At 38.7% G+C, this 26,325-nt stretch overlaps 3 protein-coding genes across 4 annotated transcripts; all 3 read right to left on the reverse strand.

Moving 5' to 3' along the window:
• LOC139962417 (uncharacterized) lies at positions 1 to 12,649 on the reverse strand. Of its 2 annotated transcripts, XM_071962349.1 has the most exons (10): positions 12,511 to 12,649; positions 10,521 to 10,643; positions 10,239 to 10,390; positions 9,790 to 9,864; positions 7,388 to 9,526; positions 6,508 to 6,630; positions 5,719 to 5,790; positions 5,228 to 5,283; positions 3,285 to 3,321; positions 1,996 to 2,119 (listed from the first exon to the last, which is right to left on the reverse strand). In XM_071962349.1, the coding sequence occupies exons 1-9, from the start codon at positions 12,531 to 12,533 to the stop codon at positions 3,298 to 3,300; spliced, it is 2,787 nt and encodes a 928-aa protein (XP_071818450.1). In that variant the 5' UTR covers positions 12,534 to 12,649; the 3' UTR covers positions 1,996 to 2,119; positions 3,285 to 3,297. The 2 variants fall into 2 exon arrangements, with proteins under 2 accessions (XP_071818449.1, XP_071818450.1); XM_071962348.1 differs by lacking the exon at positions 3,285 to 3,321 and having other exon boundaries at positions 1 to 2,119.
• Positions 12,650 to 13,283: 634 nt separating this feature from the next.
• On the reverse strand, positions 13,284 to 17,449 carry LOC139962419 (tubulin alpha chain-like). Its single transcript, XM_071962351.1, has 4 exons — positions 17,087 to 17,449; positions 15,641 to 15,863; positions 14,860 to 15,008; positions 13,284 to 14,264 (listed from the first exon to the last, which is right to left on the reverse strand). Exons 1-4 carry the CDS (start codon positions 17,087 to 17,089, stop codon positions 13,284 to 13,286), a joined length of 1,356 nt encoding a protein of 451 aa, XP_071818452.1. The 5' UTR covers positions 17,090 to 17,449.
• Positions 17,450 to 18,334: 885 nt separating this feature from the next.
• LOC139962418 (tubulin alpha-1 chain-like) lies at positions 18,335 to 24,948 on the reverse strand. The gene is made up of 3 exons (XM_071962350.1): positions 24,788 to 24,948; positions 22,623 to 22,845; positions 18,335 to 21,650 (listed from the first exon to the last, which is right to left on the reverse strand). The coding sequence occupies exons 1-3, from the start codon at positions 24,788 to 24,790 to the stop codon at positions 20,521 to 20,523; spliced, it is 1,356 nt and encodes a 451-aa protein (XP_071818451.1). The 5' UTR covers positions 24,791 to 24,948; the 3' UTR covers positions 18,335 to 20,520.
• Between the last annotated feature and the right edge of the window lie 1,377 nt (positions 24,949 to 26,325).

Consider the following 26,325-nt stretch of genomic DNA (forward strand, 5'->3'; position numbering starts at 1 on the left):
GCCTGGAGGAGGTTCAGGTTCACATGTGTATTCACATCAAAGGATGAAGGACGGACTAATGAAATTGTTTTGCAATAAATATCAAGGTGCTCTTTAACGGTAAGATACAACACATACTACTATTCTGGCAAGAATCAGATTTTCAATCCGTTCATAAACTTCTGTTTGTTTGTGCTGAATAGTTTATAATTTGCATAAGTACAAAGCATCTAGAGTAGTTTTGAGTGAATTTCATATAAATGTTCTATGCTTGTCTCTGGAAAAATGACAAAATATACATATACTGAAATACCCCCAAAATTCCACATATCAGCCAACAAACTTCAAGGTATGGCAGCAAGGACGGAAAAGTGAGAAATGAGATACGTAATGAAAGCTCTGTTTTAAGGCAGATTAATTATATGAAAACCTAATAAAGCATAATAATTAATTAATTGAAAGTAGCATCGTCATCAACATCTGTGACTTACCTAAGGGATGCAATCGGCTCTGTAGAAGCTTTTAACTCAAACTTGATATTTAGTCTCCCAAACCTGACATGTGTAAATGACTATATGGTTGGGTAGCTGAATGAATACACAAATACATGCTACCTAGCATGATGTCTAGCCATCCATGCTATATAGTCCCACGATAATTAAACAATACAGAATACACGAATACATGCTACGTAGCAAGCCCCACCACACCCCTCCCCCTGCCCCTCCCTTCATCCACCAAAAAACACATAGCTAGATACACATGACATATAAAGGGTGATTTCAGAGGGTTGCATCCAACACATATTTAATGGTATGTGTATATTGCTAGCAGAAATTATACAATACACAGAGTGACGTGTGCAAATCACAGCTCTAGGCTTAGATGACATTAATTAATCGTATGAAACAACATTACAAAATACATTCACTGTAGCATTTACCTTAATACCTCAAAAGAGTGTTAATTCACTGCTTAAAATAGAATGATGTTCTTAAAGAGACATTACATTACATTTCCAACACTTTATTATCACAGATAGGCATAATTGTAAGGACCTACATCCTATCCAAGGTGCATCTCTATGAACAAAAGAACACTTCCTACGCTCATTATCCTTCAGTGACAAACACGTTTCCTATACATATTTCCAAACATGGGTGTGGATAATTGGGTGATAATAAGGATGCTGGTCATGAATATCCAAGAAATAAGTGACATCGAGAGTAGTGTGGTTGTTTTACAAATTACACCATTCGGTTTTGATTAGTGACTGAAGTGAGTACATCTCTAGTGAGCAATACCTAATGTAACTAGCATAATGCCTCATACAGTGTGCCTTTCTTGAGTAACACAAGATTTTCAAATATATTTACATAGATTCCATGTCAGACAGCAAAAAATGTTTGCTTAATTAGCTGCAACACATCATAAAGTTTCTGCCTAACATTTTTGATAACATATATATGTTACAGCATGCTAAACCATTATCACATGCAGTAGAAATTCTCTTTTCATGCTAAGCGACGTATCAAATAAAAGCCAGGCAGTAGTGTAACAATTTAGCTTTGCAGGAAAAAGGTGTAACTGGGACTTAGGTAGTTTATAAACATGCATATTACATACAACTCCTGAGGTGACTGAAAGCCTAATATAAATACAATATTTCAACAACTGTACAACTGGAATGCCTGCAAAATCCTTAAAATATTTAAAGCAGTTCTATTTATTAATTTTTGTTTATTAACTGCTAATTCTATATCAATCTAATTCAATTCAATCTAACCGATCTAATTACTTGTAAAACTCGGCTGCTTCGGTTTTTTTAATTACTCGTAGGCACACCGATATACTGCATGTCTCATGAGTAAACTTTATGGAGGAATCACTCTTAAAAAGAGAAAAAATAATAATACGTAGCTTAAATTATAATCCATTGACATAGTTGTCGAGGATAATGTAGCCTAAATTAATATTGCACACACAGCTGAATCTGTCTTCCTTGGTATCACCTGTAATTCCAGATCCTGGAATTTTCACGGTCGGCCGACGAAGATCTAACTCGGAGTCCAGGTCTTCCAGGGCTGTTGGTGCCGTAAGTTTTTGTGTTCACTGGACGGTGACCTCTGAACCCTGCTCCCTGTGAAAACATAAAGTGAATTAGAATAATTAACCAAAAGGGTTCAAAGGGTTGCATACATCCTCTGACAGTTACATGAACACTTTCCTTAATAAGCATTTAATTCCTGATGATAAGAACCTCTTTTCAAAATTTGAACAACTTGAACAAACAGACACGTAAAGATGTTTTACAGGAGTACGGAAGCTTAAAAGTGCCATCAACATGAGAAAAACTTTGCCCCATAAGTTGACATATTCCATACAGGAGAGTACCCTAACTAACAATATTATACAGATATTTGTTTTTATTTGTGAATCCTTAACGCACGTTTAAAAGTACAACATGGTAAACAAGTACACAAGAAAACAAAGCAACGAACATCAATTCAGACAAGAGTTTCACATCAACTTATTTAAATAACCAACAACAAACTGATAAAGTCTATATTTTGTTCTATCGAATATCACCAAATAGACGATACAACAAAAATGGAAAGCTCTTCCTTTTCTTTTTTTCTAGAAGAAACACTGACAATACACAAAAAAATGAATGACATGCTCCATCACCAAATTTGGCAAAGTGACAAGAGAGACTAAGATATGAATATTCAATGATACAATATAGTTGAACCAGCCAGTTGGGACAATTTCCTAATGCTAATACCTCTCTAAAATGTACTACAATATCATGCTTCAAAGCACTGGTATTGACAGAACAAACAGTTCCTAACGTTGATCTGATAGAAACATGATATTCATACTGCTCGGGACATGACACTACAGTATAGAAAACATTGTCCCAACTGGGTGAGTTGAACTGTAGACATGACAAGCGTCGGATAGGGCAAGACATAGAAACTCAAGGTATTCTTTCACAATAGGAATGCAAATGACTTTCACAGTTGATACAGAAATAGTGATTTAAGAAGGTTTTAGTTCATCACACAAATTCTATCAAACAACATAGTCTGGAAAAGGAAAAGCATATACATTAAAGTGAAACAGATAAAACAATTTCTTTTCAGAGATTGCGAAAGGTTTGAGGTTGAAACATATCATTCTGATATGACTGAAAACTAATCCAAAACACAGAGCTTGAAAGCCATGCCAGAGAGACTACAAACGAACAAACGCAGACGGGCTTGAAAGCAGCTTAAGACATACATAGTAATATCATGATTTACCAGCGTTACGATCTTAGTGCTTGTTCTGGGAAGTGATCTTATGAAATGATAAAAAAAATCAAAATGGTTGCATTTGAAAGATTTTTGTAAATAAGAGAGGATATTCAGAAACTAATACAAATGAAAATAACACTTTATCAAATAATCACGATCCAACCCCCCACCCCCCCCCCCCAATCTTGCTTGTTAAACATGAGTGACCACTTTTCACATATTAGCATATCTCAGGAAATGCTGATAAGTTTTAATGAACTAGCTGTCCTTGGGAAAAATTCAATACGTAGCTTTGGTTATTCAACACAACAAAATGAAGCCTACCATTGAGTAACAATGATGTGCAGACAGAGTAACAAGAAACCTTAAAGATTACAAGGTTTCATCAGATTTGTAGGTAAACCACATTTTCTTCAAGTGAGTTAATTAATAGAGAAAATAATGCCCTAAAGGAAACTAATCAACTTGCTTTTGTTCTTTCTTGAATGAAACAGCAGAGATGGAAACCAAACAATGCAGTTAAGGAACTTGTGAATACAATGCTATTCAATGTTTGGACGAAGTGAAAGAGGAAACCTGCAAAGTTCTAAAACCATTGATGTATTTTGTTGAAGACGAACTGGCCCGCTACTCCTGTGTCACTAATTGTACAAGCTTAAAGCGATGTAATCGTTATTTGCAGCTGCTTACCCTTGCAAGTGCAAGGTTCCAGTGTAATCATACTGATATTGAGGAATGGTAGACAACCTTATATTTGTGACAAGGAATTCTTGGTTAGAGAAAAACTAAACATGAGCAAATTTGGTCAAAATGTTCATTGTCAAACAACTTGGATTACTTGGACAACTTGGACAACTGACTTGGATTTAAGATATAAGAGATAAGAATTTTTATTGGCCATAAAAGGAATTGGAGTTCACTCCATCTCAGTATAACATACATAAAACAGTCATAAATACATCAAAACATAAGATTTATGTTATATACATTTCTTAAGACAATAAAAATCCATGTACTGGCATATAGAAAAAAAAAACCTATTTATTGAGTTTATTTAGCTATTTACAATGTTTCATAAAGAGATTGGCAAAACACACTAAAAAATTACGTACATGTTATACTGCTTAAAATGAAGCCAAACGCCTCAGTCTAGGGAATACGCAGAGGAACTGTAAGGATTAACTTCATTAACTTACACAATGTGGAAATTCAATTCGAAAAGGAATCTTTTTCAAAGTAATAAAGTTATAACCTTAATTTGACCACAAGATGGAAAAGCAAGTTTTTACTTAAGAAGAAATATGTTCAGTGTACAGTTTACATGGTTAAGTAACATAATATACTTTGTACTTAGAGATAAACAAAAAGACATGACAGAAAATAATTTTTTAATCAAAATTTAGGAAGAGGAATTTAGGAACTAGTGAGATTAATATACCATTGATTTTTACAGTGAACAGTTAATCAGCAGGTTGAATAACAATGCATAGTAGCAAAAAACTGTATTTTAATTATCAATTAGGAACAATTCACTTTGTAAAAAACATTTTCGCACGAAGGAAGTTTTTGATGAGTTATTCATTCTACTTGCATTCAAAGACGAGAGAATAGAAAGCACTTCTCACGCAGCCATTTAAAGATGAATAATTTGTCACAACAACTGTCAAATTTTGAACAATTTTAAACAATAACCAACATACTGTTACTAATTTCTTATATAAATTCGAAAGAAGCTTTCTGCTTTCAAAATCCTGGAAATGACACAATTTTTCTTAAAAGTACAAAAAACTGAGGCATTTCTTCAAAGAAGACTAATAGTGAACAGCCTCAGATCTGTGAACCACATCACTAACACCTTGCAAACATATTTAAAATAATCAATCATTAATTAGTGTAGGCAAACCTAAAACAATAGATATGATAAATGACAAGTTGTGTGATTTACTCACATAAGCTGGCGGTCTTGGCGTCATGGCTGAATAGTTGGTAGATATATCAGATGTTACTGCAACACGACAAACATCAAGGACAAGGTTAACATTATCATTGACACGACACAGGGAACTGTATGCAAAACTCATGAGTTAACTCAAGTGACTTATGTGTAAAAAGGAATCTAGTCCAGTCCCATTATGCATAAAACAAAAGTAAATTAGGGATAATACATTTAGTGAGTAGCAGTCCCGTTACCATTCGTTATCATCATAAAACAAAAGTAAATTAGGGATCATACATATAGTGAATAGTAGTCCTGTTACCGTTCGTTCATCCGACCTTGGTGAAACAAAAATAACTTTCAAGATAAATGAAACAGTCATAATGATGTAGTAAGCCATTTACTCATCACATAAAACCATGTTGCAAAAAAAATTAACAGAACGATCAAACGAATACCCATCAGATGTCTGGCGCCAGAATCTATTCCGGCAGTTTCACTTACTTCTCAATTTTTCGTTGAGCCTGTCCAAAGATTCCAGTATCCTTTGTTCCTCAAGAGACAGAGCACTTGGAACTGAAAGATTTAATTCATGGATACAACACAGTTTAAACGAACAACAATATGTGACATATTAACATCAACCTCTACTTATTGTAAAACTGATACATTTAACTTGACATTATTTTAACAGTGGTTGTGAGCAGCAACTGTAGTAATTGAAGAAACAAAAAGAGTGTAAAAATAGGAAACGCTCTAGACATTAGATGTAATCAGTTTTTTCAGTGGACCCACAAAGGATTTGGCTGGGGGGGGGGGGTTAGGTCTCTGTGAACTGAAGAATGGTACAATGTAAGCTGATGAAATGGGTTCAAAATTGCACATATAGTAACAAGTCCCTTGTGAATCCCAGTTCAAGAAGGCCAACTATTCCCTTACTAACCCTTGGCTATGCTATCTTTGTGTGCATGGTGTGTGCGTGGGGGGGGGGGGGGAGTGGATGGTATCAATAGGTATAGCGTTATTTTACTGACAGAACATCATTCATTTCTGCATCTTTCCAGATCGCAGGGCATAATAACTTGGGCAGAGACAAATTGCTTCCACATTTCCACCACCTCCTTCCTCCCTCATCTCTATGATAGGCCTAAGCTTTGTAAGTCCAACAATAACTGTTAACAATATTGATACAGCAGCAAAGAAACACAAGGGCATTATTAACTATCATATGGGTACTACTCATATGCCCATTGGGTAGGCATTGAAAGGTTTTTTTTTTATTAGAAGGGTTACCGTTATTCTCATGAAGAGGATGATCAGATACTCGGTGTTCTAGAGCGGCTTCTATTTCTGACTCGGAGAGGTTCTGCTGGGCTAGAAGCTCTGCTTGTTGGAAGGCCATCAGACTATTGTCAACTAAACATTTAGAGACACAATGACGAGTGATGAAGAACCAATATACCGATAATAAAGGATTAAACAATTTACGGATCTGACAATTTACTTAATTAACTTACGAGCATATCTAAATTACGGACACTAGTGTATGGCAGCATTAGACGGGGGAAGTATGAGGCAACTCTTAGAAGTGATCAATATGGAAATGGTTACAGCTGTTCTCGTAGATGACCGGCTCCTATGGTATCACAACATTCAACAACAATTACAAAAAATAATATATCCATAAATATATATTTGTATATATATATATATATTATATGTATTATATATATATCTATATATATATATATATATATATATATTAAAGAATTTCCACCTGTACTCCAAAACTAAGTATTATGAGACAAAAGCAGAGAAATAAGCTATGACTCATAATTGAAGAATAGGAAGAACGTTCATCCTATTCTTTGCTCCTTAATCCGCATCCGGTATAGACATTGTTTTTTGGTGCTGATTCCATCAGTGCTACGCACACTTATCTAGCATTCATTTTTACATTTTGTACTTTTCATTTCACTGCCAAAGTCATGCTGACAAAGGTCCCAGGGGAACAAATATGCCAATATAGTTTCTAAAACAGTACTCCCTATTTGCCAATTATGAGCCATACCTTATTTCTTTGCTTTTGTCTAATACTATATATAAATATATATATATATATATTTGTGTATATGTTGTGTGTGTGCATGTGCAAAGGAAACAGATTTCTCACCTTCGTACTGATGGTGAGACCCAGCTGATCGATTTGGACCACCGTGACTGGTAATGGGTGCTTGGAGATTAGAGCTAGTCCTCTTCCTACTGTCGGCACAGGAGGTCCTCTTACTATGTTGATCTTGTTGACGTTGCAACATGGCAGCCCGTTTACTGATATTTGTCCCAGAGTCACTACTAGTCCTCCATCTAGGAACTGTATGGTACTTTTTCAGTTTATTTTGTTCTGGTCCTGTGTCCCTGTTGGGGGGTACTATCCTGAAATTAGCAGTGAGTCTCGGATTTGATTCCGCCAGACTCTGATCAGATGCAGCCCTTCTCATCACCCCTCTCCCTCGAGGTTCAGGACTAGCTTCCCTTGAGTGCAAACAAGTCCTGACTTTGTTCCACAATTGATTAATCTCTTCGTCCGTAGGGGTCTTGTTCAAGGTGAAACCGTTCATCCTTTTAGGGGTGAACTTGGCCAACTCACTCTTACCTGAGGGTGGCTTACCCATTGGGGGAGTTGAATGATTTCTACTATTCACAACAGACTTGGCTTCATTTTTAGATTGCACATGAGAGGCTGACTTGCCATTCTGGTTACCAAATTTAGACCTGAATGTATTTCGAGAAACTGATGCAGTACCATTGCTGTTGGTCTGTTCCATGTCATTCGAGGCTGCTAGTTTTTGCTGAACAATCCTCGCATTAGTCGCGGGGGTTTTCTGTGTCTCTGTCGCGCTTTTGGCTTCGAGGCCGACGGTTTTACCGCTCTGGACATCTTTATGAGAACCACCTGAATAATCAGAGTGAGCCAAATCCGTCCAGCGGACAGATTTCTTGGAGGGAGTCCTTTTGATTTGAGTTGCACTGGCTATATCCATGCTGTCTCGTAATTCGTTCTTTCCCCAATGTGTGCTCGGAGTATCCTCCTGATGCTGATTGATATTGACAGAATACTTTGAAGTCTTCTTCAAGATGCTTTTCGGTGAAGTCATGTCTAAGTCACTATTACTACTACCTTCTTCACAATTCCTTTGTAAAGGCTTGCCTCCTTGTTTTGTAACAGCCTTATTCAGTGGCTGTCCTCTGTCGTTGTCCATCCTCTTTGTCAATTTTTGGTTCGCTGTGACAGAAACAAGCGGAGTTGCTGACGTCTTAGTAGAGAAACCTCTCGTTTTATTATCGCCATGGTATCTCTGGGAAGTTTGAGAGTCTGCGGTGGCCTGCGGGGAGCTTCTTTTCGATGAAGCAGTATTTTCTGCTTTAGCCGTGCTATGATCCCACACGTGGGATTGAATGTTAAGACGGTTGCTTTCTTGAGCGGTCAATGTTGCTACATGAGAAGAATGACTCTCCGATTGGAAATGACTAGTCTGAGAGTCACTCTCATTTTCAGTGGGCTGAGTAGATGAATATTGACTGTAATGGAGAGAGTTCTGTCCATAGTCCTGATTCTGATAAGGATGACCTTCTGAAGTAGGGTGACTTAATGAAAACGGTCCATTAACGACGTTACCTGTGAGGGACGTGTTTCTTTCAACTGGTTGATGCTGCTCACTCTGGTGGTAATTCATATTTTCTTGCAAATGTCCAGATCGTACTCCATTAGTTGTACTCTGGAAAGTACGGCCACCGATCTGACCGACTTCATTTACACCGTCTAAACTGTCTTGGTCATCAAAAGTCAATTTTCTAGAGGTGGGTTTCTTCCCCTCCTCTAAGCTGTCCAGACTCGACACACTACTGCAATCGAGCTCCACGTTCTTGCTGGCCGATCCCTGTCGCAGTGCCTGATTGAATTCCATGAGGGACTTCTTTTGTTGTTCAATAAATAATCTCTGTTGATTTACTAGTTCCTGTTGGATATCCCTGGGATGGTGCTGCTGTTGTACCACTGGTGATGCTGGAGTATCGTGGGTAGTCGTTGCATGTGTCGTATACCCATGGTATTTCTGGTGATACGTTTGATCAGGGCCTCGTTTGATTGCGTTCCCATTCCTGTCCAGACTGGACACTTCCCTACTCAGCTGCTCCCCTCTGAAACCAGAATGATTGTCAGAGGTGATTGGGGGCTGAGTGTAACCAGAAGAGGGTGGGTTTTCCTGGTGTCCTACCATTCTGAGAACATCCTCCATGGCTGGGCTAGGCTTGCCTGAAATGTTAAAACATGTCATTATTACAAGTTCTATCCCTTGTCAAGAATGCAGAATGAGGTAGAGAAAAACTCAGCAGAACAATTTTCTTATGAAAAACTTGATGTTACATGTTATGAAAATGGCTGTTTACCAATTAAAACATATGTGTTTTACATTTCACATTAGTTCTTGCAATAATGATCATCTTTTAAGATTACGATAGTAAATAGTCTGCTGAAATGATAGGAATACAAATTATATGGAAGGTTTATATACACACCTGATGTATCATTGAATTTGTAACCTTTAGCCATCTGTACCCCTTCCTGGAGTCTAGGACCAGAGTACACTGCATCTTTAAGAAAATAAAGGTCTAGGAATTAAAAGACTTGAGAAAGAACTGTTTGCTACTATGAACATTTTAGGTATTTGTGAAGTTGCTAAATATGTTTCTTAACATGTTTAAAATAAACAACTGCAAGAGTTCACAAAACAATAAGGGTCGCTCATTATGTTTGTGTATTATCCCAGTCTGAAGATCATTCTATAAAATTCAACAGTAATACAGCAACTTCTGAAATGAGGTTTGTATGCACATGTATTCCACAAAAATATCACAGATAATGTGTACCATCTATTAAGTTGAGGCCTTACACATTCGTTGGATGACTGGTGGACTACACAATGTACCAGTACATGTTACAATAAATCATTACTCAGCAGTCTTACCTTGTCTGCTCGGTGTTTTCTTCGGAGATGCTCTACTTAAGCGTTGATATCTTTGGGTCGCTTCCTGCTGTCGTTTTCTCCTTTCCTCCAAAACTTCGCTTCTCCTCTTGGCTTCCTTCTGAGCTTCTAGTTTCTTCTTCTGTTCGAGAGCCCTACGAATACAATTCATTGATCATGAAGTGTTATTGCCTAATGAGTTGACACCTCAACCGAAACTGTCTGAGATTGTCAAATGTATCCTGCGGGGAAAAATGCAGACACTTCAAACTTTAAAATAGTTACCTTCTCCTCCGGTTGGTTTCTGCAGAGAGTTTCCTGACACGATCTCTAGTAGCTTGCTGGTTAATATAGTCTACAGACATATCTTCCATCTCATCTTTCTTGTCTTGATGCTGGTACCGATTACTGATTAGAGGATATTGTTGTTAAGACAAATTGCTAATTCACAATGAAGAGATTTACCCCAGATAAGACCCCAGTTATGCCATCACCCATTACATTGTTTATACCAAGTTAAAATTGTTTGCATAATCAAGGTTTACTTGCACTGCAAGAATAAATGCATTTACTTTAATACACCCCAACATTCTTAACAAAAGTGTGAATCCAAATTTACAAAGCCACATTTACTGAGAAGTCTGTAGTGTTATATGTTGCAATTGCACAGAACATAGCTCTGACCTATTTGTTTTGCACCATGAATACATGGAATTCAGGACTGGTCTAGATATATACCAGAAAATACCAAATGGGGAAAGAAATTTGGCATGAAGAAAGTAGCATAGTGAGTAAAACTCAAAACAGTAATTCATTATTTATTCAAAGCAGTTTGGATTTTATTAAGCAAATAGCAAAAGATATGTGAAAAACAACTATCAAACGGTAATGAAAGTACATGAATTACAATCGAGAAATAAACAGCGTACATTTTGAGTTAAAAAATGAATTTGAAAATACTGTGTATAAAAAATTATATTAAAGAAATGAGCTTTCAATGAAACATAAACTAGGTTCAGTCTCAGGATGGATTAAGACTTCAACTGAACCACACCAATGGGTACATCAGCACTTGCGTCATCCACTTTTGCAAACAATTAAAGCTGCATAAACCGTAACTTAGGCCATAGGAATGCACTTGCATGTTACAAAGACTCCTGCTGAACATTTTCAGCAGTAAGGGTGTATTTTACCCACTTATCACATAGCCTACTACCCACATGCAGTAAGCCTAGGTTAGTTGCCAAGACTGATCTGCGTCAGTGGTATGGCTTCACCTCAATGCTGTTTCCAGTCTGCCACAAGTTGACAACCAATAAAGAATGTAAACAGTCTCAGGCAATTGAAAATTGTTCAGATGCAAATCTACAACTTTCATTTACAATGGCCTAATGTATGCAGGATATAATTTAGTGTTCAAATCTTGTGCAGGATTTTCAAAGGCTCGGATAATTTCACTCATTGACTACTATAGTTTCTATGTAGAAACTTTTATATACATCTTGACACTAAGTTGTGTAGCAACTTGATCATTTCGTGATGCTATACTAGATTAATTATTCCCTATTAGGCCTTTCCTCATCTTTTACTTTGAAACTGCTTCATTAACAAATAGTATTTTAAGTTTAACTTTATTCTACAAGGATACCAGTGACAATAAAAAGGAATATTTACCCTATACTAAGATTATTTGGTAAGGCTAATCTAACATTAGCTAATTTTACAGCAGGCAAGGAGCACTACAACTAAGTTTACAACATACTGTCCAGGGCTAAATGTGAATTACCTTACCTGATGTTTGAACTAACTCAGGCTAACGTTAAGCTATATGCAGCAAACTGTGAGCAGGTCAAGACATTGAATAATTTGAAGGTCAATGTGAATGTAGCGTAATTAGGCTAAAGCCTAGTAATAATAGTCCTAAAATCAAACAGTACACTAACTAGGCTAGGCTAAGTCTAGACTTTCTTAAATGTAAATTTGATAGCCTTGCTTATTCCCAAACCGATGGCTACCTACAAATTTTAACATTGTTACTGTAATAACGTTAACAATTATGTCAGTAAGTAACGATTCACTTAGGGAAAGACTAGTTCATAGCTCAAGTAACACTACAGTAGGCACAGCACCTAGCTTAGTTAGACCAAGGCTAGGTTCGGCCATACTATTACTAGGCCAACACTACTACTAGGCCTAGTAACTGTTTAACGTTACGCTAGCCTAGGCTAACTCGAACAAGTAACACTGGAAAATCGTTGTATATGGAAAAGGATACGAATACGTTCGTATAACCGGCATTTCTGAAGCAATAGTGATGCTTCATCGGTGCTCCAAATTGTTCAATTTCCTTGAACTGTCTTCACATCATGGCAGTGTGAAAGATAGCGCACTTGATGACACCAAACTTTGGCCTAATTACAGTACTTGGTTGCTATTCGTTCTTGTTTCTACAACTATGTTATGCAAATTAGCTCAGATGTCGTATCCATAAGTGTTATGAACTTATTTGAAACGAGCGCCATCTATTATTTCCTTTTCTTTGCTTTTTCTTTTGTTTTCTGTTTTGCTTATGTTTCTATAGAAAATTTGAGACAGTTGTCCTTATAAAGCCCAAAACTCATTGTAAATATGGTGGAAATATAAAGGTTTGAACTTCCTAGATCTTGTGATTTTAACCCGCCTGACATATAATTAAACCTGCTTGACGACAACATAATGATCTGTCTCCACAGCCCTCGAGGGTACACAGTATCAATTTAAATTTGTTGGGACTTTGTCTCCCAGACTTCAATCTGAGAAGTCCATGTTTATGGGCCATTCCTGGCGTTGCACTTTCACTGTTGCAGCATGCTTCAGCATACAAACTCTACCTTTATAATAAAAAGTGGGGAAGAAGAGCCGCAGTTTTGTAGTTTATTATTTTTTGAGAATAACTCCACGATAGTTACAACCATAACATATAATTGTAATTCTTGTGAGAGGTTCATACATATAGAAAGTATTATATTCTTTCATTTTGTTCTTAAGTTAATTAGGAAAATCTATCTATTAGTATTCATCATCAGAGCTCTGCTCTGCGGCATCAGCTGAATCAATTCCAACCTCTTCATAATCCTTCTCCAGAGCAGCCATGTCCTCCCTGGCCTCTGCGAACTCCCCTTCCTCCATACCCTCACCCACATACCAATGAACAAACGCCCGCTTAGCGTACATCAGGTCAAATTTATAATCGAGACGAGCCCAGGCCTCAGCAATGGCGGTGGTGTTACTCAACATACAGACTGCACGCTGGACCTTGGCGAGGTCGCCACCTGGTACCACGGTTGGTGGTTGGTAGTTGATGCCGACCTTGAAACCAGTTGGACACCAGTCAACAAACTGGATGTTACGCCTCGTCTTTATAGACGCCACTGCTTCGTTGACATTCTTAGGGACGACGTCACCACGATACAAAAGACAGCAAGACATGTACTTGCCATGACGGGGATCACATTTCACCATCTGATTGGCGGGTTCGAAACATGCTGTTGTTATCTCAGCTACAGTAAGCTGTTCATGGTAGGCCTTCTCTGCAGAAATAACAGGGGCGTAGGTAGCCAGGGGGAAATGAATACGAGGGTATGGTACCAGGTTAGTCTGGAACTCAGTGAGATCTACATTGAGAGCGCCGTCGAATCGCAGGGAAGCGGTAATGGAGGAAACGACCTGAGCAATGAGCCTATTGAGGTTTTCATAACTTGGGCGTTCAATGTCCAGGTTTCTTCTACAGAGATCATAAATGGCCTCGTTGTCGACCATGAATGAGCAATCGGTGTGTTCCAGTGTGGTGTGGGTAGTCAAGATGGCATTATATGGTTCCACGACGGCTGTAGAGACCTGAGGGGCCGGGTAGATCGAGAACTCCAACTTGGACTTTTTGCCATAGTCAACAGAGAGGCGTTCCATCAGAAGGGCGTTAAAGCCGGAACCTGTTCCTCCCCCAAAACTGTGAAAGATGAGAAACCCTTGAAGACCAACACATTGATCTGACTGAAATGAAACAGAAACGGGAAAACACGTTGAGATCATTAAAGGTAGGTCCAACGGAAATGTAGTTATATAACACTTTTCCATTAGCAAATCTTATCGATCGCAAATATCTTTGCCTCTTTGAAGGGGGGGGGGGCTTAAGTTGCTCCAAACTTTCAGTCCTTAATCATCTACAACCATCGCTCATTAAGGTTGGTCAAGGACATATAATTCGGTTCACATATTATGTAAACTGGACTCAGACTTATGCATGACACTGAGTTGTCTGGGCCATATAGGTCACCAAAGAATAGCCGAAAACCCATGTAGAATGTACACGGCGAAAGATGTCTACGTGCTTTTAAAGAATACCATATATACGGGCATACCGTATTGAAAAGTTTCTGTGATAGGCATACGTTATGAAGTTGGGCATGAAAATTTAAACGATTTACATGTCCTTTTTCATTTCCCACTGTTACATTTACAGGAGATGATGTTGAGAGGGTCCAGGGGGTGGGCTCATTTATGGCCCTGGTCATATTCTTGTGCTGATGATTCCTTGCTAAGTAGTACCGTTGTTTGGTTTCAGTGTAACCTTTTATTGATTACTCACCAATTTCCTTATTCGATCCAGCACTTGATCGATGATCTCTCTTCCTACGGTGTAATGTCCTCTGGCGTAGTTATTGGCGGCGTCCTCTTTCCCTGTGATCATTTGTTCAGGGTGGAATAGTTGTTTGTATCTGCCCATTCGGATTACATCTGAAACAGATAAAGGTCAGCTTTGGGTCAAGTTCACGAACTATCTATGCTCCTATAGATAGAACAAGTACGAAATAGTTTTAATAAGGAAAAGAAATGTCTATATTGACAGCGGAAATGTATCACAAGTCGATTTAATTAGTTGTAGTACCCAAAAGCCAACAATTAGCCCCATCAATTTGCCACAGTTACATGTTGTTGGATTCGATGCCAAAAAACAACTAAAAAAACAAGTGAAATGTGCAATAATACAAAGCACAGTCCCATGATATGTAACACCCAAATTTCCCATACAGTTACCGGTCATTATCCACTTTAGTGGCAGAATATGCTTTACAGTGTATAGAAGTATATATCTTTCCGCACAACTACAATGATCTAACACATGATATCTGCACCCATACACCCACCCACCTTCCCAGATTGAACACTCTAGTCCCCCCGTGGTTGCGTATTTGGGTGCAAGCTCTGCATTAAAAACAATAACATGTATTAATAGGATTAGCATTAACATACATACATAGGCCTTCATACATGCATACAGACATACTCATACATACATACATACATCCATAACAAAAGTCTAACATTTAAGAAATTATCGGCCTTTTTGTTAATGTCATTGTTCTAACCTACAACTGTTGGCTCTAAATCCACGAATATAGCCCGTGGAACGTGTTTCCCCGTGCTCGTCTCGCTGAAGAAAGTATTGTAGGCGTTACATTCCTTTCCAGGAGTATTGTCCCCTAACATGGTACCGTTTGGCTGGATATCATGCTCCTGACAGTAGAGTTCCCAGCACGAATGACCCATCTGAACTCCGGCCTGGCCGACGTGGATCGAGATACACTCACGCTGTTGATTAGAACAACACACAATTCATTTGACGTATTTATTTGACGAAACTTTACAGAATACAACATATTATGTTATCATGGCTATACTAACCCCGAATTACATATATCTAGACATGTTTCCTTATGTGCCACTTTCGAAAAACCACATAACAGAAAGTGCGGCAATTCCATTATATACCACTTTTTAGAGATATTCTAGTGCAGTGGCGAAGCTAGGGGGTCAAGGGAGGGCACGTGCCCGGGCGCCGGGTTTAGGGGGCACTGAAATGGGAGAATGAGCTGAGTAAAAAAAAATAAGCACCTTTTAGAAAAACATGACGAAATTGATGTATGTCGTCAGGCATGAATATTTTCCAGTTACTAATAAGAATCTGAACTGAATGTAGTTGTTTTTATTAGCACTATCGACCGTTTTCTCTCTTTTTTTGTATTCTGTTCTGTATTCTGCAATGACTACATGTCATGGAAATTTCGGATATTTCAGTACACAGTTTCAAGGCAGTAGATTTCGAAAGGTGGAAATATCGTAGGCGTAGGAGCACAATTTGATTAGGAGGGGGGGGGGGGGGTGGCTGTAACGAATTGCCCGAAAAATATAACCAAAAAACTTTGGGCGCATTTTTCTTTCTTTCAGTAGTCGGGGGGGGGGCGCAATTTTCTACTCTTGCACCCGCGCGCCAAAACCTCTACCTACGCCACTATTCTAGTGTGGCCGGTTTCTAATGCGGCTCAGACAATTCCATCATATAATCAAAGATATTACAAAAGCAAAGCAAAACAAATAGTTTTAGTTTTAATTGGGCAAACGATGGGGTGGGAAATAACACTGTATAGGAGATGTAGGGGTGCATGGGTGGGAAATAAAATACTGTAGGAGATGAAGGGGTTGGTGGGATATAAAGACTAGGATTTACAGGAAGATGTCAAAATGATTAAAACTTGAAGATTGTAGTTTCTGTCAATAAAAACAATCCCAGAAAAACCAGAAGAAACAGTTTTCTTACATTTTAGATTTATATACGCTGAAGGAGCTTAAATATCCAGATATTCCTTTTTGTTTCTGATGGGCTGTATAATGGCACACAGCGTGTGTGATTGAATTTGCATTACTTACATTTATCGTTTATTTTGAAAATGAAATTGCTAAATAGGATACGAGGAATAGAACACGGAAAAACATGGGGCAAATGTCATAAAATAAGATATAAATTTGTGACTTACCATCTTGGATCACAGACATATATCAAAAGCACCGAGGAACGAATTATGAACGTGTTCTTTAACCTTAACGAGGACAGGCCAAGAATACTTGCCAGCAAGTAATACAATATGTATACTACCTGACTTACTATAGACAAAGCCAGCTCGGAGTTGAAATTAAGAAGTTCCGTTCAAATAAACAGAAATGTGACTAATCAGAACAGGAAATTAACTGGATAAGTCTCTTGCATACTGGTTCTTTCCTGTCATGATAGGTTAGGGTACGCCCAGCATTGCACCAGGGAGTTGTTATGTTCCATAACACCATAACAACTCCCTGATTGCACACATGTCACAACGTGTGAAAGAAGACATCAAACCACCCAGCACATGAAGTCCAGTTAAAACGGACCCTTGACAAATGGGTCTTTCAAAATAATTATGCCGTCGGTGGGATGTTTCTGCAAGGCGAGGGGACTCGGGAAGGCTGAGAGGAAGCAAGTTTTCTGTTAACGATTGCAATAGTGCACCGACATCCGAGACTGACAGGAACAGTGGCGTGGGCAAAGGAGAGGGTCTTGCGTGTATACCTAGTAATAAAGGCATTGAAGACTCGCCCAAACCGCGCTCTTGCGTTGCTTGCAAGTGGAGTTTTCTGCTTGTCGCTACAAAATGCAGACAGATAAGCCTACCTTGTTATCTTTAGCTGGACCTGATATGTCCATCGCTGTATCGTTTGTACACTGTGCTGTGGGTATTGACCGCAGCTGTATGTACTGACTGTACCCTAGTGTCTAATTACCGAAGGTAGCAAGCTGTGTGCGGATTTTCTGGGATCGATGGTGGTGTGTAACACTTCTGTTACAACTCATTCGAAACTAGGTCAGATTACCGGCATTAGACGTTTTTTTTTTGCGCGAGTCTTTATACCCTTTAAACCTTACACATGCCTCAGAATGCATGTCTTAAATTTGTTTATCTTGGGGTGTATCCCCAGACGATCCCAGTGCCACACCCCATCTCTTTTTAATACTCTCCATTCTATCCTGGAGCCCCTCTTCACCCTCCCCCACCATATGCACACCTGGTCATTTACAGCACGGCTATATTTCATACTTGACACGAGCTTCGATTCTCAAAGCCTGTACTGTTGACATGTTTTACACCGACTGTGTCGGCGATGAGGTGGGGGGGGGGGCAGCTGTAACTAAAACAAACAGCAATAAAAGCAGAACAATAAACGTCAATGAAGACAGAACAGTTGAAAAGTTCTATTTCTTTGTTCTTTAATAGAAATTCTGGTTAATAACTTCATAATCGTTTCAGTTCGCAGCATATTATGATTTTATTATAGTTTGGTATATGAAAGTGTAAGCACACTCGTTCGATTGTCTCTGATAAACGTCCAAGACAATACTCTTCTCTATCAATAACATTTTTTGGGGGATTTCATCCACCTCATGTTTATAGTTTTGGTCTCAAGGAAAATACTAAATGCATCACAAGCAAAGAGACTGGTCACAAGTAGCAAATGGTATTAACCGACTCTGCATAAAGAATAATAAACAACTACAACATCTGTCTAAAGCTTTGCTTTGGACACAGAACTGACAACAGGTAACTAGTTTCACAACAGCTAAGACCATGGTGAATTATAGCACCAACAAGACAAGGTAAATTCATTGTTCACTGGAGAACAGGTCATAATAAATTAAAATAAACATTGTTCTCAAACTTGCCCATCCCCTAACCTTTAAAACAATATACTGATAGGCTTAGACACTAACTTTATGTAGTACTGTGGGAATAACCACCCCCCAACCCACCACAACCCCACCTCACCACCTGCCCTACTCATTTTCTCCTCCAGATAAAGTGATAGCAAAGTATCTGTGTTGAATTACCCTAATCATGATCGGACTCAATACATAATCCTCTTTGCTATACCTTCTGAGTAACTGGCTTGAGTTGTATGCTCTTAGATTTACTGATGGCACTGAGGCCTTTACCTTACATGATTAACTAGCATCCTTTGTCACCATTTTATACAAAAATAGTTCATATATATTTCAAACCTCTTGAAGCAATGGCAGAACATTGCATTGATAACAACTTTCCTTAAGCGTTCCCTAACTTTACCCTATGTAATAGTAAATAGTATTACAATGATTTATTTCAGAGGAGTGTGAAGGCAATAAAACTGTATATCTCAAACTTGAAACACAATATTGTATCTAAAATAAAAAGGAATACCCCCCCCCAAGTCATGTGAGCCATTTCATGTTATAAATGTCAATGAAGAATGGAGAGAAAAATTACCATTGTTTATAAAAGAAGAAGAAAAACCAAACTGGTAGTTACAATTCCCATTAATGTCCAAAACCAGTTCTTTACGCAGGCAAGATTTAAATCCGACATAATCTTATTAATCAGGGAATGAACCCAGCTGTAAGGCACAAATTCAGAAGGCCCAGAAAAAGAATTGAAGACTGGTTTCTGAGTCGCTGTGTTCTTGAGCAAAAGTGTAGGCTTGCTATGAAACCAACGACTCAACAAGAATTTGTAACACTATTGGGTCCAATTCAATATGGCTAAACTTTGTGCCATCAATCAACCAGTTGGCAAGTTGCTACTAACAAATTTTAAGGTACATGACTCCACTTTACTTCAATTGACCTTGTATGGATTTTGAAGAATGTATAAAGAACTTGACAATTCAAGGAAATTTAACAAAACAGCGATGGATTATTGCACATACATAAGGTTGTTTACACATAAACAGAGGTGAGATTGTTGCCATTTGTTTGACCTTGTTTCATCTAAGCTCTGCTAGGCTTCAATACTACATCTTTCACTTGCTGCTTGCATGGAATGAATGCTAGCATAACAAGAACTATGCAAACTGGACTGTTCTCCTGCACCTCTCTCTTCTTCTTCCACCTCCTCCTCAATTAAACAATTGGTTTGTTTTTAAACCTTGGTTCAAATCTGAGGAGGCGATGACATAACGCTTCTGTCTATTCACTATTAATAAGCTTAGCTATTTAATACTTTTCCCTCTACCAACACTCTGAGATGTTTGATTTGCCTTTATAAAATGAGGGAATAAAGTTGATTTGGTTTAGGACTTTTGATTAAACATAAAATTGCACTCAATGGCAGAAAATGTGTAACAAGCACACAAAAATAAGCCAATATAACAAACAGATGGGTGCTAAAAGACATAAAACTATCTGCTATGATGTGAAAAAAAAGTTAATGAGATACAAAATGAGTGAGGATAAGTGATTACCAAGCAGTTTCACTGATTCTTAGTCTATTAATGCACTGTAACTGTATCGAGTTGTGAATGAGAGTTGAGAATATGAATCAAGCCTAAGGCATGTTTGGTAATGACTGCTGTGAGAGGAGAAGAGACAGAAATTCTATTCAAGAACAAAGGAGAAGATGGCCATCTAGTATTCATCCTCATACTCCTCAGCTTCTTCATCGACGGAGTCAACTCCAACCTCTTCGTAATCCTTCTCCAGAGCCGCAAGATCTTCACGAGCCTCAGAGAACTCTCCCTCCTCCATACCCTCACCCACATACCAGTGGACAAAAGCACGCTTGGCGTACATCAGATCAAACTTATGATCAAGACGTGCCCAGGCCTCAGCAATGGCGGTGGTGTTGCTCAACATACAGACTGCACGCTGGACCTTGGCGAGGTCACCACCTGGTACTACTGTTGGTGGTTGGTAGTTGATGCCGACCTTGAAACCAGTTGGGCACCAGTCAACAAACTGGATGGTACGTTTAGTCTTGATGTTGGCTATTGCAGCGTTGACATCTTTGGGAACAACATCACCACGGAACAGTAAACAACAGGCCATGTATTTGCCATGACGAGGATCACACTTCACCAACTGATTGGCGGGCTCAAAGCACGCACTAGTGATCTCAGAAACACTAAGCTGCTCGTGATAGGCCTTCTCTGCAGAAATAATTGGAGCATAGGTAGCCAGAGGAAAGTGAATACGAGGGTAGGGTACCAGGTTGGTCTGGAACTCAGTGAGATCGACATTGAGGGCACCATCAAACCTCAGAGATGCAGTGATGGAGGAAACAATCTGACCAATCAAACGATTCAGGTTGGTGTAGGTTGGTCTTTCAATGTCCATGTTACGACGACAGATGTCATAGATAGCCTCATTGTCTACCATGAAGGCACAGTCAGAGTGCTCCAGGGTAGTATGGGTGGTGAGGATGGAATTGTAAGGCTCCACAACAGCTGTTGAAATCTGAGGAGCTGGATAGATGGCAAACTCCAGCTTGGACTTCTTACCGTAGTCGACAGACAGACGTTCCATTAGGAGGGAGGAGAAACCAGATCCAGTACCACCACCAAAGCTGTGGAAAATGAGGAACCCTTGAAGACCGGTACACTGGTCAGCAAGTTTCCTAATTCGATCAAGAGTTTGATCGATAAGCTCCTTTCCAACTGTGTAGTGTCCTCTTGCGTAGTTGTTGGCAGCATCCTCCTTGCCTGTGATGAGTTGTTCAGGATGAAACAGCTGACGATATGTACCAGTACGGACTTCATCTGCAGAGAATCAGATACAAGGTTATTGGCCATATACATCATCATTAATAATGCAATCAAGGTATCAAAGTTTCCTTCAACAGCCATTATCAGGTATCTATATCTTCAGATAGAAGGAAGGAGTTTGTGTCACATCGTTGGGGGAGTATCACAAAGTTTTCACATCAAATTCACTTTACAAAAATTTGACTTTAAAGGACATCGATTACTTTCTCTGGCACAATATTTTAAATTTAATGCAAAGTGGGCAAATTTCCATAACGTGCAGAGATATACAACAGCATTGATACAAAAACCATACTATATTCAATATTGTGAACAAATGGAAAATGAAACCTGAATGCCAAAATGCTTTGTGGTTTCGATGATCTAACATGAGCAGTTTTCTTTGTGAATCTGACGTCATGTATAGTGAGGGTGTACATGTTTACAAGGGTTTCACATTTGACCTCTGTCCCCAAATGACCTCATCCAAAAACAATCGGCTTCTTTAACTCAAAGTGGTACTTCTACACAGTAAAAAAGAGGTCGGCCCAAGCTTCCAGTATTGAGATATCGTGTTTACAAGTTTCACAATTTGACCCCTGGTGACCCCAAATGACCTTTGATCTCCGCAAAAAGGATACATTTTTTGTACTTAATGTGGTACTTCTACACATTAACTATAAAGTTGGTCTGACCTTCCCTTCTTGAGATATCATGTCTACAAGGACCTGTGACCTCCACAAAAAACAATCGGCTTCTTCAACTCATTGTGGTACTGCTATACATTGAATATCAAATTTGTCTGACCTTCCCTTCTTGAGATATCGTGTTTACAAGCTGGGCGTCACAAAAGCACTCACACACACACACATGCCATCATGAATGCAATGGTTACGATTATCATCAAAACCAAAAAGGATACCTCACTAACTGTACACAAAATGCAAACACTAAATTATTCTATCCTTGCTGGAAGTGGTCTCTTACCTATAACAGTTGGTTCCAGATCTACAAAGATTGCCCTGGGGACATGTTTGCCAGCTCCAGTCTCACTGAAGAAGGTGTTGAAGGAGTCATCACCACCTCCAATGGTTTTATCACTAGGCATCTGACCATCAGGCTGGATGCCGTGCTCCAAACAGTAGAGTTCCCAACAGGCATTGCCCATCTGGACTCCTGCTTGTCCGACATGGATAGAGATACATTCACGCTGTATGAAGAGAAGGAACATTAATTGTTTACAACTTTAAAGATGTATCACCTAAAGGAATCTGTAGTTTTCTCCTTGGTGGGCAGAGGATGAACAACTGCCCATAGTAACAATCCAGTGACCTTTGACCTGGGTCTATTACTCATCCTTGTTTAGATGCATGGTGATCACATGGTCAAAAAAGACACTATTGTTTTAATTTTTTTTTGGGGGGGGGGGGGGGAAAGAACAAGTCCAGATCTGTTGGGGAGGAGATGTTGGGCAGAACAAAGAAGGTGAGAGGGGGAGAGTAATTGACTTTAGCAGAGGGTGGACTACAGCTAGTGAGGAGAGATGCAGTCTTTTCTGATACTCTTGTCCGATTATTTTTAATACCTTTGAAGTAGAAATTTACAATAAATAAGAGATGTAGCTTTTGCGCTATAATTGATGTCTATCTCCATTTTTTGTTTGTGAATTGTACATATTCAAGACAATGTTCCAGGTGGGAACATTATGACAACAACCTTATATGGAATTGTTTTCATCAAATAAAATATGTTATTTCAATGATTCAGAGGTATGTAAAGTTCAAGAAGGAAAACAGAACACAAATACAACCATTATTCACAACAGCATGGTCCTATTGACTAGGACCTTGGACTTTTGTTGGCAATGGTAAAATTTCCTTTTCCCCTCCTGCTAACTGCAAACTCTACATTTTGTTTAACTTTCTGGTTGAACCACTTACGGAATGGGGTAATCGATTCGCCAAGTTCCAATTCCAATACAATTTAGTGTCATACAGTTGCCAAGGTCCAAAGTTTGTCACTACATCCACTGCATAGCCCATTTAAGATAGGCCAGTTAGGCCTACCCTACATACTATTTAGAAAATTGTCAGTCTAGATGCACATATGTAGGATGGAGCTATACTTCTAAATGTCAACACTGAAAAAGGCGGGAAAATCCATACAGCCAAGTTTGCATGTTATTTTTGTTCCCACAAATTGAATTGCCTGCAAAAATTAATCATGTCTACATGCACATATAGTCTACAAGCAGTTACGTAGGGTGGCGCTATACAGTTATGTCAACACTGAAAAAGGCGGGAAAATCCATACAGCCAAGTTCGCCTGTTTTTTTTTTTGTTTCCCTCACTCGTTGTCTTGCCTGCTAATATTCATCTCATCGGCCTAGACTGTAGCACACAATAGTATTCAGTGGCAAATTTGTTTTTTTTATCTGAATAATTACCCCAGGAGAAAATATTACTTTTAATTAGACCTTATCTGCACTTTGAATTGATAACACAAGGGCTTAGGTTAGCTGTTGAAAATACTACCAAAACTAACTGATAAGTTTAAATAACTGTACACATTATTCATACTAGAAACCTTCCTAACTTAAGATAACATGCATTCCAACTTAACAGATTATACAAACAAGGAAGTGTAACATAGGCCTAGCCTAGGCAACAAAAGTCACATATAGTTCTGATCTAGTTAAATCTGCAATACAAATTCACCCTCAATGGCTACTTCCCTAACTGAAACCAATCACATAATTGACTAAAAAAAATATGTTATTTGTTTAGTTGCATCATAATATTTTTTGTTATATTCCAATATGGTTTGAATGAACTGTAGTTACAGCTTTATCATTTCACTTTGACACTGAAGTTGAACTTGGCACGGCATTAGCTTACGTTGTGTACACGCTTGCATTGCAGCATTACATTACTCATTAGCTAACGCCTAACTTGGCAAACTCTCCGTATGATATTTCGCAATAGCACACATAACAGTAATTACCACCCAGTCCTAGTCTTTGTACTGGCTAGATCAACGTTAGGATACAAAGCGGCCGACATGCGACACACCTAGCTGTTTGAGCCTGTTTTACTTGAACATTTCTCATCATTTAAAGATATCCTCTACAATTAAAATAAATGTTTTCTTACCATTTTGATTCTTGATGAATTTCTTAGTTGGTTTTATGAAAAACGAATGTAGCGGTGACGCTGTTTCTTCAATATTTGGAAGAATTTGTGGATGGCTTTGTCGGAAGCTTATGATGGAGCTTCGATGGCGCAAAAATTTGATTGACTTCCGGTTGACAGCACACGAGTAAAAGGACCTGCATGCGCTATGTGTGAATCACACATGTTGCGGCGGGAGAGCAGGATTGCTATTGGTTGTTTAATTCAAATCCAGAATTTTTCAAACATTTCAACCAATTGCACAGGGCGTCTTACGTACGTACAGCCGCTTGCTAATGAATGCATGCGTTTGTACTAGCATCTCTCAGAAACTCACATAATTTACCGCTTGATATATCGATTTATTGATTAGCTTAATGATTTCACAAACAATTTACATATTTCACAAGCAAATTGTTATATTTTCATACACACATTGAATATTTTGCAGCAGTTGCTGTATTTTAATATTCAAACCGTATAAGGCCTAATAGAACGCAAACTTTTAACAATGGCGATTTATCTTCTTTGCCATGGGCTAAAATCGTAAATGATTTTAAGGGAACAGAGAAGTAGACACCTTTGTTTATGACGAGTCTCTTTGTCCAAGTATCAGCTTCCAACTTTGCCTGTAGACCTAAAAGGATATACCGAGTACTAAGTAGTGACTAATTTGATGATAAAGGAACTATGGGTAAGGGGTAGTGTTTTGACCAACAGCTACATGGAGTGCACCTCCACCTAGCTCATTATTAGGCCTTCTATATTACCCCAAAAGAAAAACGTACCTCGTACTGTCATTCTGTAAGAAAGAGAGGTTTGTGTAAGGCGGATTGAGGTTACAGATATTTTACGGTTGTGCCTCAAGTGAGTTCATCAGCGGAATAGAAACAGTGAAAAAAATGTGAGGACTTTTGCTTCTTTTTTTGGCGGGGGGGGGGGGGGGCAGGGGCAGCGCAAGTTTATTAAAGATTGTAATTGCCAATCGCGGAAACATAGATCGACTAGGGGCTATTTTGGGTCCAGGAGACCCCTTCTAAATAGTTTCATTAATGCCTGAAATGAAGCCAGTGGTCGGAACCTGGCTCCTCTCAGTGGCTTGCGCATGAATTCAAATGTTTTGCGGGGAAGGTGAGGGAGGGGGGAGGGCAAATTCGAAATTTCCCGCGACTGATTTTGTTAGTGCCCTTAACATTTATGAAAGGACTAGAGGCGAATGAAGGAATTTATAAAGTAGTGGATGCTACCCTGTGTAATTGAAACCGACTCCCATGTAGAGGAGGGGTCTTGGGCCCTACTCCAGGAAAAAATGGGAAAAAAAACTAGACGTCACTTTTAGTACATTCTGAGACATATTGAGATTATTAGTTAGATCTACATAAGTAGTTCTAAACACAAGTTGTGGTAATAAATAATAATACATTCACAATTATCAGACATGATATTATGTAGGGGCCCGGTGAATCTGCATGAAATGACAAAAGGCGAATGAGGGATTTTTTAAAGTAGTCGGGGCTCCC

Source organism: Apostichopus japonicus, chromosome 21, assembly GCF_037975245.1.
Source record: "Apostichopus japonicus isolate 1M-3 chromosome 21, ASM3797524v1, whole genome shotgun sequence".
Lineage (NCBI taxonomy): Eukaryota > Metazoa > Echinodermata > Holothuroidea > Aspidochirotida > Stichopodidae > Apostichopus > Apostichopus japonicus.